Genomic DNA, 17,630 nt, shown 5'->3' with positions numbered 1-17,630 from the left:
TCCTCCACAAAATTTGTGATTTCATGAGGCCAGGAACTGTGTTTCTTTGGTTCACACAATAGTGAAGTGACAGGTATAGAGCAAGTACTCCAAGCTACATGTTGGGCATATGGAAGCGATAGCTGATAATTGAGTGCCTTTTATGTGCCAGGCACTGTAATACTTTTTATGTGGAATTTTGCTTAATTTCTCCTGTTACCCCAATGAAGTATTATTTCTCTAGTTAGTCATGTATAAGTGAGTTAAGCCTGGAGGGACTTGGGACACAACTGAGAAATTACTGGAACTGTAGAACTACTGAGACCTTTCATATGTGTGGGCTGTTGGTGGGTGTGCATCAGTGGGATTCTGGCCATTTGGTAGTTAGGAGCAAATGAGGACCGTAGTTTATCAGAGATGGATGGGCGCTAGAAAGAAAGAAGAAACAGACATAGTCTTTTTTAGTTTGAAATGTTGCCTGGGCTTTGCCATGATCATTTTGGTGGGTATCAGAAGCAAATACTAAAAGGACTTCAGATCTTACTTCTTTCTTCTTTCAAAACTCATCCCATCAATTTCATTACCTCATAGCTCACACCTGTAATCCCAGCACTTTGGGAGGCCGAGGCTGGCAGATCACCTGAGGTCAGGAGTTTGAGACCAGTCTGGCCAACATGGTGAAACCCCATCTCTACTAATAATACAAAAATTTAGCCAGGCATGGTGGTGGGCACCTGTAATCCCAGCTACTAGGGAAGCTGAGGCAGGAGAATTGCTTGAACCCAGGTGGCGGAGATTACAGTGAGCCAAGATGGCACCATTGCACTCTAGCCTGGGTGACAAGAGTGAAACTCTGTCTCAGGAAAAGAAAAAAAAAAAAAAAATTTCTTCTCTATGTGAAGTGGGAGACTTGTTTTATTTATGTTTGTTTCTTTGGCATATATCACAGTGTCTGACAAAGCACTTGGTAGTATTTGCTAAGCGAATGAATGGATGGATGAACAAATGTATAGGTCAGTGAGAATAGCTTTTCTTTATATATTATTTTTCTCCTGGGGTCTTCTAGTCACCTTGGATTAAAAAGAGGAATTAACTCTAAGGACAAGGATTTCAGTATGTTTACCATACAAAGATATTTTAGAGTATTGGAACTTTTGATAGAGGCTGTAGAATCCAGACATTATTGTTAGAATACTTAGAATTATCAATAAACATTCTAGGAACCTTCATGATTTCTGGGACAATATTTGAATTCAAGTGGAAAATAACATATTTTGGAAACCCCAAGCAAGAACTCCTTGCTTTGAACATATGTAATTCACTGGAATTTACAAGAAGACTTTTAAGGGACTTAATTTTTTGGGACTTTCCAAAAAATATGGAAAATATAAAAATGTTGAAAACAATAACAACTTCTACAGAAGTTATTTTGTGCTTTATAAACTATAAGCACTTTATTAATTTAGGAGCACAACACATAGATTGGTTTGTTCAGAAAATATAAATTTTGGTACAAGATATTAAAATAGAAAGTATAGATTATTTACTAAATATTTGTTAGTCAGATACTATATTTTAAACTCTCTCTTAAACATCAGTTATAATTGATATATGTATGTTTAAAAAACAAAAAGGATACAAGCATCTTATTTTTAAGATTTTAATAATCTTTTGGGTTTCTTTTCCTGCATAAGAAACAATTGAGAACTTAAGAAAAGAAGCCAATAACACTGAGAAAAATTAAAGAATCTCATAGTTTTTTGGATATATTGACCTGTCTAGTGTCAAGCAGAGACAAAAAGAGATTTATTTTTCAAAAAAGACCTGATGGGGAGAAATAAACGTATTTGATATAATATTTGATATCTGGACCTTTGCCTAAACAGCACCATTCAGGAATGAATCACTTATTTCATAGATATTCATATTTTTCTATTCAGGGTAAAAGTAAAACATATATTTATTTACTAAAAATTGATCATATTATTCTTCTTAAGGAAACAAATCAAAACAAAAACCCACATAGGAAAATAAGTGCTTAGTTTGGCTTTCAAACCAACTGTAACATGTAAAAATTTAATAATTGGATCACCTGAGAGTTGCCAGTTTATGCCTCTTCACATATTAAGCATTATTCGCTACAGGATTGGAGAGGGATTTTATCCCCAAACCTCGTGTTAGTTGGAATTCATTAACAATGTATGGAGGTAATAGAGTTACGTGAATAAAGCCAAACTGTAGTTTAACATCAGAACTAAAGTTTATCAAAATGCATATTGTTCCTTTTTAGGTCTTCTGGGGATTGCAAGGTCTAGGTTTTTTGTTTGTTTGATTGTCGTTGTTGTTGTTTTTGCCTTGAGCCATCTGAGCAAGGTGACAACTATGGACCTTGGTTTAAATAGCAATGCCATGTCAACCACTCTGATTTCTTTGAAGTCTAATGAAGAGAACAACAGCACTGTCTCTAGATTTAAAACAATAATAATAAAGCCTGGGATGAGAGAAGGCACAGAATCTTTTCTATTTTTATGAAAACAGCAGCACCTTCTGGTATTTTCCTTTCAGAATTTGGGATGCAGAGGACTGATCTGATACAGTTGGTAATTTTACTTAAAAACCTTCCTATTAAATAGATTCAAAATATTTTTGAAGAACAGATGGTATAGACTAGAGGAAGAAATAAACATTGTATGTTAAACATTTTATTGATCAATTAAAATATCATAATTTAAAATGTTTATTCTACTATGGGAATTATGCATGTCTGTGTGTGATTGAAAAAGACACAGAAAGAATGTGGGGAGTGGGATGGGGATTTATTGTCCAAAGTTTAAATGGGACTCTTCTCATGAAGTGAGAGTGAGAAGAGCTATTTTTCTTTCCTCCCCTCCCATCCTCCTCTCTCTCTCTTGCTCTCTCTCTCACACACACACACACACACGCGCGCGCACGCACGCACACACACACACACACACACATACAATCAGGCCAGCAGATGGTTTTTCTTCAAGGTGTTAGGAAACTGGCTTTTAGTCTTGAATAGTGTGCCTCTGGGCACTTTGAAACTGCCTCTTCTGCCTATTTTTAAGACCAGTTTGAAAAAAATGATAGGCAGAGTTGAATAAAGAAACCACCTGTGTGGATTTGATGAAAAAGGCAGACTATAAAGCTAGCAACTCTTTGGAAAGAGTTTAGTTATAGAAAGACTGCATCCTTATCTTCTAGCACATCTCTGTTCAGCTTTTTCTATAAGAGAATGAACTCCAGAGAACTGAATACCATCATCTCAGTAAATTAGTCTACTTGACACTAGTTTTCAATCATGTTCATCTTTCATCTCTATGAAGTATTTATGTATAAGAGTTTCCATTCTATTTTAGGAATACTTTCCTTGGATGTATGATTCATCTTTATAAATTATGATAGACTATTTAGATAAATTGTTAGATGCCTCCAAAGTTAAACAAGACCACAAAGGAAAGAAAATATCACCAATCATTGTGTAAAATGTATATTTAAAGTAGTCACTTTGGAGCTAAAAATATTTTCTTTCTACAAAGGAAGATTAGATCATTTAGTAGTGATTCAAATGGCTTTAAAATTTACTTTTCCTTTGGTTCACATATTTAATAGAAAATATAGGGGCCAAGGCTGAGTGTAGAAAAAAAAACCCATTAATTATGGAAGGTACAGGAAAATAACAAGCCCACAAATAGTCCTTGTATGTCCTGCTCTGCCTGGCATGCCATTGCTCTCCCTCAGAAGTCTGAGCTGTGTCCAAAGTCAGTATAGGCTGCTTTCCTGACAATAGCAGGGTTGTAGTGGAAACTGTCTTCACCACCTAAGTTATGGGGCCTGATACAGTGAATACCATACAAGCAGTGGGTCTGCCTGCCCTAAATTATGCCTGTTCATGTGACCCCATCATTATTCCCAGGATCTGTGCCCTTTGCCCTTGATCTCATTTCTACAGGATTTAGACAAGTGTCAGACCCTTGGAATGCTACACAATAGTGACCTTGATTCCCTAACTTTGCTGGGAAAAAAAGTGAGTTTAAATCTAGTGTTGAACTTATATGGAATGCTTTGTAACTGTGGTAGTCAAATTGTTCTTGATACAAAAGAAGCCCCACCCCTCTTTCAGAGACATCTGTCTTTCAGTCTGGCTCAGGTTTTCTGGTCTTGAGGCTACTTAATGCATTTCTAATAAAACTCCGAGTCTTTTTTGTTGTTGTTGTTGCATTTGGTGCATGGAAAAATTCAGGGGTTTCTCCTTATTGTTAACTTTCCAGATATTATTTTTAAAGCTTTAGTGTTCTAATTGTAAAAATAGAACACTTTCAGGAAAAAAAAAAGACCAAAAAGCCAAAACACTGCTTGGCAAAACGCAAAAGGATAAAGATGGTGGTGTTTAGTGCTTGATGGATGAACAAGTGGTTAAAGGGTGTAATTCGGAACCAAGAGGCACCACCCCATGGCTAGTCCTGAGCCCCTTTGGGGGGAAAAGCAGTCTTTAATTACATCTGGAACTCATTAATTCTTTTTGGAGCCTCTTTCCAGATCAGCTCCCCCATCAGCCACCCATTGAGCAACAGAAATTCCAGATGGTTCCCTCCATATGCCAGTGCTCATTCTCTCAAGTAGGGTAGATTGGTCACTGACAGAATAGGGTGGAATATCTGTAGCCAAGGCAGGACGGGGTGGAAAGCACTGGAACACACTTAAATTAGATGTGGTCCATCCCGTATATTATTATGTGAGTTGTATACATAACTATTTCTGAGTGATTGCTCTGAAATATCTTGAGTAATTTTATGGAAAGGATGTTACTTCTAGAAAATGTGGCACATAGATGCCAGCTTTTGACTCCTGGAAAAAAGAGGAATCCTCTGCAAGTGTCATTGTAGCTGAGAACTGATCAATTTAGACCTGCAGCTGATCTGCTCTGGAGGCTACATTAGGGTGAATTCTTTTGCTCATGTAACTATCTGAAATCTTTATTATTGTGATACAAGGAGAATTCCTTTATGAAAATCTCTGTATGCTATGTGCTTATTTTATTTTAGCAGAATTTTCTTATAAGAGACACATTGGTAGACTCTAGTTTGAAGCATCTGGGAATAAAAACAGAGTTAACCCCCATATAATTAAAAAGTATGTCATCATTTCAAGTATATCACATTATTTATTCGTATATATACCTGTCTTCATCTGATGGTGGGAAACATGACTCGCTCATCTTTAAATTCCTAACACCCATCAAGATTTGTCACATTATAGGAAAGAAAAGGAATAAATAAGAAAAAGTGGGGAGATGAATCCAGGGAATTTCAAGGTGAAAAGTGTGGCACCAAAAGAAATAAGACTAATGTTTCTCTTCTTATCTTCATTCTATACTTTTCCTCTGATAGCTATTGGAATTTATGTGTGTGCACACACATGTTTACTTATGCGTGTGTGTGTGTGTGGTGTTATTTTTGATCATCTATTATGAGATAAATATTATTCTTCTAGGTCCTGAGAAAATAAAAGTGAGAACATCAGCTGCATTCCTGTTCTCAAGTGGTTATAATAGTCTTTGTGTGATTTGTGGGAAATTTGTTGGTACATTTGGAGTTGGTAGGGCAATTAAAAGGAACAATTTTTTCTAAAAGGGGTATAATTTAAACTTCATGTACTTATCATATTTTAGCTGAGAAATACATCTAAAAGCACCACTATCATACTTTTATGTGTATGTGTGAGTACTCTGTGGATGAGAGATAGCATTAGTTCAACAAATTTTATCGTTTTGTACAATCAGGTTTAATAGCTGAATATTGGTTGAATGTGCTATAGGTTGGAACAGATAAAAATCAATTTGTTTAAAACTCTTGCTTTGAGACAGGGAGAATGGAACCAATTTGGAAAATATATTTTAGGATATCATCCAGGAAAATTTCCCCAACCTAGCTAGGCAAGCCAACATTGAAATTCAGGAAATGCAGAGAACCCCAGTAAGATACTGTATGAGAAGATCATTCCCTAGACACATAATCATCAAATTCTCCAAGGTCAAAATGAAAGCAAAAATATTAAAGGCAGCCAGAGAAAGGCCAGGTGACCTACAAAGGGAAGCCCATCAGACAAACCACAGACCTCTTAATGGAAACACTGTAAGCCAGAAGAGATTGGGGGCAAATATTCAACATTCTTAAAGAAAAGACTTTCCAACACAGAATTTCTTTTTCTTTCTTTCTATTTTATTTTTGAGATGGAGTCTTGCTCTGTCACCCAGGCTGGAGTGCAGTGGTGTGATCTCAGTTCACTGAAACCTCTATCTTCCAGGTTCAAGCAATTCTTGTACCTCAGCCTCCCAAGTAGCTGGGATTTCAGGTATGCATCACCATGCCTGGCTAATTTTTGTATTTTTAGTAGAGACAGGATTTTGCCATGTTGGCCAGGCTGGTCTTGAACTTCTAGCCTCAAGTGATCCACTTGCCTTGGCCTCCCAAAGTGCTGGAATTACAGGCATGAGCCATCGCACCTGGCCCCCAACCTAGAATTTCTTATCTGGACAAACTAAGCTTCATAATCAAAAGAGAAATCAGATCCTTTTCAGATAAGCAAATGCTGAGGGAATTTGGTACCACCAGATCTGCCTTACAAGAACTGAAGGAAACACTAAATATGAAAATGAAAAACTATTACCAGTCACTACAAAAACTGAAATACACAGACCAGTGACATTATGGAGCAATCACGTAAACAAGTCTGCAAAATAACTAGCTAGCATCATAATGACAGGATCAAATACACACAATATCAATACTAGCATTAAATATAAATGGGCTAAATGCCCCAATTAAAAAACACAGAGTCTTTTAAAGCTGGATAAAGAACCAAGACCCATCAGTGTGCTGTCTTCAAGAGTCCTATCTCACATACAAAGACACACATAGGTTCAAAATAAAGGAAAGAAGAAAAATTTACCAAGCAAATGGAAAACAGAAAAAAAGCAGGGGTTGCAATCCTAGTTTCTGACAAAATGTACTTAAACCAACAAAAATGAAAAAAGTCAAGGGCAGTACATAATGGTAAAGGGTTCAATTCAACAAGAAGAGCTAACTATCCTAAATATATATGCACCCAATACTGTAGCACTCAGATTCATAAAGCAAGTTCTTAGAGACCTTCTAAGAGACTTAGACTCCCACACAATAATAGCGTGAGACTTTAACACCCCACTGACAATCTTAGACAGATAATTTAGAACATTAAAAAAGATACTCAGGACCAGAACTCAACTCTGGATAAAGTGGACCTGATAGATATCTACAGACCTCTCCACCCCAAAACAAAGGAATATACATTCTTCTCATTACCACATAGCACTTACTTTAAAATTGATCATATAATTGGAAGTAAATCACTCTCAGCAAATGCAGAAGAACTGAAATAATAACAGTCTCTCAGACCACAGCACAATCAAATTAGAATGTAAGATTAAGAAATCTATTCAAGGCCAGGTGTGGTGGCTCATGACTGTCATCCCAGCACTTTGGGAGGCTGAGGTGGGTGGATTGCCTGAGGTCAGGAGTTCAAGACCAGCCTGGGCAACATGCTGAAACCCTGTCTCTACTAAAAATACAAAAATTATCCAGGTATGGTGGAAGACGCCTGTAATCCCAGCTACTCGGGAGGCTGAGGCAAAGGAATCACTTGAATCCAGGAGGCAGAGGTTGCAGTGAGCTGATATCACACCACTGCACTCCAGCCTGGGCAACAGAATAATGAAACTCTGTCTCAAAAAAAAAAAAAAAAAAAAAAAAGGTCTCTTCAAAACCACACAACACCATGGAAATGAACAACCTTCTCCTTCTCCTGAACGACTCTTGAGTAAATAGTGAAATGAAGGCGGAAATCACAGAGTTATTTGAAACTCATGAGAATGAAGATATACTGTACCAGAATATCTGGGACATAGCTAAAGCAGCATGAAGAGGGAAATTTATAGCACTAAATGCCCACATCTAAACCGAGAAAGATCTCAAGTTAACAATCTAACATTACAACTAAAAGAACTAGAGAACCTAGAGCAAATAAATGTCAAAGCTAGCAGAAGACAAGAAATAACCAAGATCTGAGCTGAACTGAAGGACATAGAGACATGAAAACCCTTCAAAAAATCAACAAATCTAGGAGCTTTTTTTTTTTTTTTTAAACTAATGAAATAGACTGCTGGCTAGATTAATAAAGAAGAAAAGAGAGAAGATTGAAATAAACACAATCAGAAACAACAAGGGGGATATTACCACTGACCCCAGAGAAACACAGACAACCCTCAGGGAATATTATAAACACCTCTTGCACATAAAGCAGAAAATTTAGAAGAAATGGATAAATTCCTGGACACATGCACCCTCCCAAGACTGAACCAGGAAGAAATTGAATCCCTGAATAGATTAATAATGAATTCTGAAAATGAGGCAGTAATAAATAGCCTATCAACCAAAGAAATCCCAGGACCAGGTGGATTCACAGTTGAATTCTACTAGAGTTACGAGGAAGAGCTGGTACTATTTCTACTGAAACTATTCCAAAGAATTAAAAAGGAAGGACTCCTTCCTATCTCATTCCATGAGGTCAGCATCATCCTGATACCAAAACCTGGCAGAGATATGACAAAAAGAAAAATTCAGGCCAATATTATTGATGAACAACAATGCAAAAATTCTCAACAAAATGCTGGCAAACTGAATCCAGCAGCGCATCAAAAAGCTTATCCAGCATGATCAAGTAGGCTTCATGCCTGGAATGCAAGGTTGGTTTAATATATGCAAATCAGTAAATGTGATTCGTTACACAAACAGAACTAAAGACCAAAACCACATGATTATCTCAATAGATGCAGAAAAGCCCTTTGATAAATTCAACATACATTCAAATTAAAAACTCTCAATAAATTAAGTATTGAAGAAATATACCTCAAAATAATAAAAGGCATATGTGACAAACTTATAGCCAATATTCTACTGAATGGGCAAAAGCCAGAGGCACTCCCCTTGAAAACTGTCACAAGACAAGGATGCTCTCTCTCACCACTCCTATTCAAGGTAGTATTGGAAGTTCTGGCCAGGTCAATTAGGCAAGAGATGGAAATAAAGCATATTTAAATAGGAGGAGAGGAAGTCAAATTATCTTTGTTTGCAGATGACATGATCCTATAGCTTGAAAACCCTATTGTCTCAGCCCAAAAGCTTCTTAAACTGATAAGCAACTTCAGCAAAGTCTCAGGATACAAAATCAATGTGCAAAAATCACTAGTATTTCTATACAGTAACAATAGACATGCCAAGAGCCAAATCACAAATGAACTCCCATTCACAACTGCCACAAGAAGAATAAAATATCTGTGAATACAACTAACAAGGAAAGTGAAGGACCTCTTCAAGGAGAACTACAAACCACTGCTCAAAGAAATCAGAGATGACACAAATAAATGAAAAAATATTCCATGCTCATAGATAGGAAGAATCAATATCATGAAGATGGCCATACTGTCTAAAGCAATTTATAGATTCATTGCTAGTCCCCTTAAACTACCATTAAGATTTTTCACAGAATTAGTAAAAACTATTTCAAAATTCATATAAAACCAAACAAAAGTCCGAATAGCCAAGGCAATCCTAAGCAAAAAGAGAAAAGCTAGAGGCATCACATGACCCAACTTTAAACTACACTGCAGGGCTACAGTAACCAAATAGCATAACAAAACAGCATGGTACTGGTACAAAACAGACACATAGACCAATGGAACAGAAAAAGAAAGCAGAAACAAGACTGCACGCCTACAACCATCTCATCTTTGACAAACCTCAGAAAACAAGTAGTGGGGAAAGAATTTCCTGTTTAATAAATGATGCTGGGAGAATTGGCTAGCCATATGCAAAAAAATGGAAACTAGGCCCCTTTCTTAAACTATATACAAAAATCAACTCAAGATGGAATAAAGACTTAAATGTAAAGCCCACAACTATAAAAACCCTGGAAGAAAACCTAGGCAATACCATTCAGGACATAGGCACAGGCGAAGATTACATGATAAGATGCCAAAAGCAATTGCAACAAAAGCAAAAATTGACAAATGGGATATAATTAAACTAAAGAGCTTCTGCACAGCAAAAGAAACTATCATCAGGGTAATCAAGCTACAGAATGAGAGAAAAATTTTGCAATCTATGCATCTGACAAATGTCTAATATCCAACATCTATAAGGATCTTAAATTTACAAGAAAAAAAAACCCCATTAAAAAGTGGGCAAAGAACATGAACAGATACCTCTCAAAAGAAGACATACATGCAGCCAACAGACATATGAAAAAAAGCTTAACATCACTGATCATTAGAGAAATGCAAATCAAAACCATAATGAGATATCATCTCATACCAGTCAGAATGGCTATTATTAAAAAATCAAAAAACAGATGCTGGTAAGGTTGTAGAGCAAAAGGAATGCTTTTATACTGTTGGTGGGAGTGTAAATTAGTTCAATCATTGTGGAAGATAGTGTGGCGATTCCTCAAAGACTCAGAGGCAGAAATACCATTCGACCCAGCATCCCATTACTGGGTATATACCCAAAGGAATAGAAATCATTCTGTTTTAAAGACACATACACACATATGTTCATTGCAGCACTATTCACAATAACAAAGACATGGAATCAACTTAAATGCCCATCAATGATAGACTGGATACAGAAAATGTGGTACATGGATATAATGGAATACTATGCAGCCATAAAAAGGAATGAGATAATGTCCTTTGCAGGGATATGGATGGAGCTGGAGGCCATTATCCTTAGTAACCTAACACAGGAACAGAAAACCAAATACCATATGTTCTTGCTTGTAAGTGGGAGCTAAGTGATGAGAACACATGGACACAAGGCAGGGAACAGCACACACTGGGGCCTGTCAGAGGGCAGGGGGTGGGAGGAGGAAGAGGATCAGGAAGAATAGCTAATTGGTTCTGGGCTTAATACCTGAGTGATGGCATGATCTGTGCAGCAGGTCACCCTGGCACAAGTTTACCTGTGTTAACAAACCTGCACATCCTGCTCATATATCCCTGAATTTAAAATGAAAGATGAAAATTAAATAAATAAGTAAATAAATTAGAGGCAAAGCCCTCTTGTTTTTTACAAGTTTTGCTTCAAATAATTCTTAAAGTTATGAACCCATAAAATGTATGCTAAACCTAGAACATTCTCTAGGTACTTCACTCTTTTATTTGAATATTTTGAAAAGTGCCAGAGATGAGAGTAAGATATATATTTATTTTTATCTGTTTAGCTTGATCATTCATTTTGTACCAGTCACCAATGAGCTCTTGAATTTAAGGTATGTAGGGGATTAAACTCAACAGATCTGGACGACATTTATTTAGTGTCTTTATCTTCAGTATTGCAAAAACACTAGGAATTTAAAAAGAAAAAGAATGATCTCTTCACTTAAGGAAGTCAGAGTGGGAGAGGAAGTCATAATCACACTGAGGACTAGCCCAGTGATAGTTACTTCCTCACATACAATAGTGTTTGTATATAATTTGAATAATGTGTCTCGGTACTCTGATAGATGCATTACAGTGTGTCACTGAAGTGTAAAAGGGAGAGGTTTTTTCCCTAGGGAGAGTGGTGGAGCCAGCGAGGAGAGAGAATATCTTGCTAGCAGAACTAATGCTTGCTTTGCATCCTGATGGGATAGGACCATACTTTGAGAATCACTGCTCTACATCTAACTGAGAGAAAAGGGGAGGGAAAAGGCATACAAAATTTATGGACCAGGCCTAGAGATGTCATACTTTAATTCTTCCCACATTTTATTGGCTACAACTCAGTCACATGACTTCATCTACCTGCAAAGGAGGTGGAAACCGTAGTCTGTGAACTTAGGAAAACAAGAGAAATGGTTGGTTTACAACTCTATAGTCTCTGCCACAGGAGGGCATGGCCATTCTTATAATGCAGGAAGCAGGGAGGGGCTAGGAAAGACAACTCATGACAAGTTAATTTGCTTGGGCATATCCTTAAGAAGGGCAAGTGCACTGTTTCCTAGAATGAGAGATGAGATTATATTAACAAAATAATTCCTTATAAATCTTTACATGTGTTGGTGATTATGGCACTAGAAATTTAAGCAAAAATCTTTATTTTATGTCATTAATTAGTGTTGAATTACTGCTAAATTTCAAAAAGTAACACAACACTTTGGCATACATGAAATACTGTTTTAAATGAAAATGTTGTATTTGTATATTACTCTATAGTAAATCTCAGGCAAAAGCTATGATTATTTCTTCTGAAGTTATATGAAGACTGCTTTTATGAAAGGGGAAATAAAACATAATGATTTTAAATTTTCCAGTAAGCTCTATAAGCCTGGCAAGCTAAGGGACAACAGTAAAAATAATAACATCAAGTGTTTATTAAGCATGCACCATGTACTTTGCCTTACACAATGGGACTTAGGGAATTAGATACAGCTTACTAATATTGTATAAGCATTTTCAATCTATTAACTCATTTAACCCTCACAAAAGTCCTATGAACAAAACAGTTATTTTTAGTATTATTCCCATTCCACAGATGAGAAAACTGAGGCACAGAGCGATAAAGTTATTTGCCTAGACAGCTAGTAAGTAGCAGAATTGGTATTCATATCCAAGTAGTCTGCCTTCAGAGGCCAATGTCATGTCTACTGCTCTGTATATCCCTGAAGCTAGAACCAAAAGTGAAGATACAGGAACAAAGGGTAGGGAGCTCATTCGATCTGTGTGTTTCCACTGCAGTAGACTCAAGGCTGCTGTTTGGTGCATAAGTAGTGCATTTTGTCCATGAATGTGGTGTGTTAAGCAATGGTAGCATTTATCAATCAGAACTGATTTTCCTGTTCAGTAAGGCCTAGCCTTTGGCAGACTATTCATTCTTCCAGTTGCTATACCTGTTCTGGTTTAGATAACACTGTATGCAGCTCCCAAACTGCTGGGAGAATCCTAGAATAAAAGACGTAATTCTTGTTTTTGTGACATATCTGAGCAATTTCTTTTTCTTCCACAGACAGAACTGTCCTCGTGGATACAGATCTTCCATTCTTCAAAGGGCTGTATGTGATGGGTACCTTAGACTTCCCTGTGGACAGAAGCAATGTTCTGAGTGTGGCATGCATGGTCATTGCAGGAGGGGAGCTGAAAGTTGGTGAGTAAAGGCACAAGGATTGCAAGCATGTTGGGAATTATACTCTGTGAGAAGGGGCTCTGGGAAACAAATGGTATCATCAAGCAGGTTGCTTAACAGAGTCTGGGGAGGGTTAAGGTAGTAGTGAGTGTACTAGTAAAGTTACTCTTTGGCAAGCTTTACACGTGGTCACAGGTGGCTTGTATTGGTCATTCTCTCATGCCCATGCACTATCAGGCTGTTTCTGGTCCGCCTGCTGCTGCTCATTCCAGGGCTATTTTTTTTTTTTTTTTTTTTTTTTACCTCCTCCAGGCTACAGATCAAGTCTTCCAGTAGGTTTTCTTTGTGTCAGAATATGCCTTTAACTCACTCTTTCAGAAGATATCACAGGATGGATTTGATATCATCTGATCAACTAACTCACAATAAAATTTCAATTGCTGTCTTAACAATTTCCTGAGAAAATATACTTGAAAGCAAAGCTATGTGCTAGCACTTTACTGGGACTAATAATCCCAAAGACGTGAGAATGAAGGAAAAAGAAAAGTGAGGAGGAAAGTGAGGGAAAGCAAATACAAGGTAGTCATAGCTTCTTGAAGAAGCATGCTTGGTTTGCTTGGTTATGTGGGATATCTTGAGAGAAGCCTTATTAGAACCTCCATATCTTGGGACAATATGGGGGAGGTAGTGAGGAGAAGGCAAGCATCTCACCTGGCCCATTCCACACCATTAACTCCTCTGACTTTGTTATTTTTATGGCTCCCTGGGTAGCTAGTGGAAGGACCAGAGAATCAGTAGGTGCCAGGAGATGAGGCTCCTCTTGCTGGGAAGCGGATCATGTTACTGGGGCCCCAGGACAGGCAGAATGGAATGGATCTGGGGTAGTGTATTAACCAGATTTGGCTTACTTAATTAAAAAAACCTGAAATGTTATGGGTAGACTATATACTTAGAACTGTTGTAAGCGATGGGTATAAATGCTGAAAAGACATGTACACTGTCTCCAAAGGAACTACTTTAGAACTTTAGTAAGGCATTCTACTTTGCCCCAGGAAGAAGATTAAAAGAGAATTCCCAGAAAAAAATCATATCATATTCCAAAGAAATGTATCTCTAGTGGTAAGGAAATATTTAGATATCGTTGTTAGGTAGCATGAAAATTTTAGATTCTCTGTTGGGAGAAAATTCTAGATCTAATTACCTGAACAAAGGTTAAGTCACTGTAAAAAGATTTCTGAAAAAATATGGTCAATCCTTTTCTTAAATACTTCCAGTGACCAAAAAATCAAAACCTTTCAAGGCAACCTGTTCCCACTATTTAAAATTCTATTAGAATTCTTTTTGTTCCATTAAGCTAAAGTCTATCTTCCTCCAATTTCCATAGGTTCAGGCTCTTCCTCTTGAGCCATTCAGGACAAGTATCATACTCCTTTTAATTCTATAGCACTTCATTCACATCTTCTTGAATCTTTTCTGTTTTAGGTCATACAGTATAACCATGGTTCATAGTTATTGCCGTTTTAAGTATTTTTTTTTAGTGTATGGTACAAAACTGCAAATACAGGAAAACAAAGAGAATTATATGGTGGAAATGAAGTGATCACTCAAAGTTTCCGAGTGCAAATATTTCCAAGTGCAAATATAACCACAATTAATATTTTGGTGTTTTATCTCAAAATCATTTATTTTCTTACACATACACACACACACACACGCATATATTTCAAAATGTAGGGCATATGCTTTGACTTTTTTTGATCCTATATAAACAATGTAAGAATTTCTGCAACTCATTGTATTCCAAAGGCCCAACTTTAATGATTTCAACGTTATATAATATATGGGAATATATAGATATGCATGCATGTATAATAATTTAGCCATTTTTCTCTTGTTGAACATCTAAGATATTTCAGACTTTTGTCCTTGTAACTCACTCTGCAATGAACATTCAATAATTAAATCATTATTCATATCTTCGTTTCCTTAGGATGGGCTTTTAAACATGAAATTAATAGGCCTAAGGATAAGAACATTTTTTAAAGGTTTTAAATACATGCTGCCAAATTGCTTTTCAGAAAAATTTTACAAATTTGTACACCCCATTTCCTATAGATTATTATGAGATTCCCTCTTTCTTGCTGGCATTGCCTCTAAACACAACTTTGTTTTGTTTAATTCCTCTGAAAGCCAGGGAGAAAGAACTATTCCCAGGTGGGATCTGCCTATTCTGAACAGAATGAAATGAGTATAGCAGTTAACAGAATGGGCTCTAAGTCAAATGGTGGAGGGACCAAATCCACCTTGGCCACCTATTGGCTGTTTGACCTTCAGCAAGTCAACCTCTGGGCACCTTCATTTCATCATCTGCAACGTATGTAGGATAACAGTAGAACCTTCCTCAGAGAGATATTAAACATAACAGCTCGCAGGAAATGCTTGGTATATGGTAGGTGTTCAATAAATGTTTATCAGCCAGGGTGCCCACAGAAAATATATGTCATAAGCATTAGACAGTTTGAAGGGATTTAAATAAAGGAATGATTTACAAAGATCCAAATGGGATGAGGTATACCCTAAGGCTAGTAAAGCCACTTATCCTTACTACCTCTTGCCATAAAGGACTGAGGAAAGAATGTTACAGGAACCCAGAGATAAAGAGAAAGGTTTAGAGATGGTTGTCAGATCACCCCAGAGGCATGGCCTTTGTATGGTTGGGATTCACCCAGTACAAGGAAGGAACTCCAGGAATAAACAGTCTTATCTCATTCTTTTGCTTCCCTCCTGTCTTCTGCTTGTGCTACCATTTGGCCACACCTGACTGGAAGTCAGAGTAAAGGAGAACTTGATGCAGTACACAAAGGTCAGCCACATCCTGGGGCACTGGGTAGGGTGGAGAAGCACAGAGCTTGGAAATGGAGGTGTCAACAAAAGCTCTCCAGCACAGCTTCCAGCTATCAGAACAGATATGATTCTTCTGTTAATAAAGCCAAATATTAAACTGACTTCTTTATCCAGCCAGGTCATGCTGTTAGTCCTGCCAACTACATTGTTGACTCTGATTCCTGCTCTTTTTATTTGTGCTGCCACAAATACGTATCTCTACATTGTACAGTTGTGTTGGGCTTATTTTGTTTTCTCTTGGGTTTTGAGGGAATCTAATGGCAATACTGTTTACCCATCTCTTCATTTAATTATTTCAGTTCATCTTTCTACACTGGAGATATTCTCTTGAAGTCTGGTCTTTTCCTCACAGATTACTATCATTTGCCCATTTGTTTAACATTGTGTAAAATCCTCATTAATTAATTGAGAAATATTAAATAACAGTGAACCCTGTTCTTGTTACTACAAAACTTATTTCCAGTTGATATCTTCTATTGCAAAGATTGATCTCTTTTTTCGGTAAGTTATATTTGGATTTCTAAGGTCACTTATTACTATAATATGTAGCTTGCTGCCTGAAAAATTTGTACCTTTGAAGGTAAGTGACACTGTGCCACTTTCCAGTTTTACTTTATATATTTCAGGTCTCATTAAAAAATTTCTCCATTCCCAATTCTATTTTTTACCCCTCACTAGATAGTGTATTCTTTTTCTCCTTGCTTCATCCATGTGTTCCAGGCCTAAAGGTTGGTTATTGGAGCCCATCTGCCCAATCCTATGTGTATTATGCCTGAAGGAAGACTTTCAACCCATCTGTCCAATTTTACCACACCCTAAAGAAATCCCAACATGAAACAGATAATAAGACTAGTTAGTAAATAAACTTAATAGATTTGGACATTGGCACAGAGTGCTGCCAGTGTATGCCTGCTATCTGATACCATTTGATCCAAGTCCCAACATTGTAGAATTATATTTTCTGGTGGTCCTGCTTTTTTTTTTTTGAGATGGAGTTTTGTTCTTGTTGCCCAGGCAGGAGTGCAGTGGCGTGACCTCAGCTCACTGTAATCTCTGCCTTCCAGTTTTAAGTAATTCTCTTGCCTCAGCCTCCCAAGTAGCTGGGATTACAGCCGCCCGCCACCATGTTGGCTCAGCTAATTTTTGTATTTTTATTAGAGACAGCGTTTCACCATGTTGGCCAGGCTGGTCTCGAATTTCTGACCTCGTGATCCACCTGCCTTGGCCTCCCAAAGTACTGGGATTATAGGCATGAGCCACCACGCCCAGCTGGTGGTCCTGCTTTTAAGGCAGCTGGTGCTGGCAAAGGTATCAATGGACTTTTAATAGAGTTGAATCATAGAATGCTAGAATTAGAAAGGAAGCTCAAGATCAAAGCTTTGCTTAGAGGGCTACAGCTGCATCACAAATGCCAAACTCAATTTCATTCTTCGTTCAGTGCTTGTCTCATTAGTCTGATAAAACACTTAAGATAAGCTTAAAGAATTACACATGTGTGTTCATTCTTTCATTTATCATGGGTTTACTCAG

The 17,630-nt window shown here is 37.2% G+C and overlaps 1 protein-coding gene across 1 annotated transcript in view; it reads left to right on the top strand.

The window, feature by feature from the left end:
* Positions 1–17,630, top strand: part of PKHD1 (PKHD1, fibrocystin/polyductin) — a 469,778-nt gene that overhangs the window by 287,233 nt on the left and 164,915 nt on the right. The window contains 1 exon segment of the mRNA XM_025382975.1: positions 13,080–13,217. Coding sequence (XP_025238760.1) covers positions 13,080–13,217 — 138 coding nt within the window.

Source organism: Theropithecus gelada, chromosome 4, assembly GCF_003255815.1.
Source record: "Theropithecus gelada isolate Dixy chromosome 4, Tgel_1.0, whole genome shotgun sequence".
NCBI lineage: Eukaryota > Metazoa > Chordata > Mammalia > Primates > Cercopithecidae > Theropithecus > Theropithecus gelada.
Note: the sequence above shows the minus strand (reverse complement) of the source record. Positions and strands in the feature narration are given on the sequence as shown.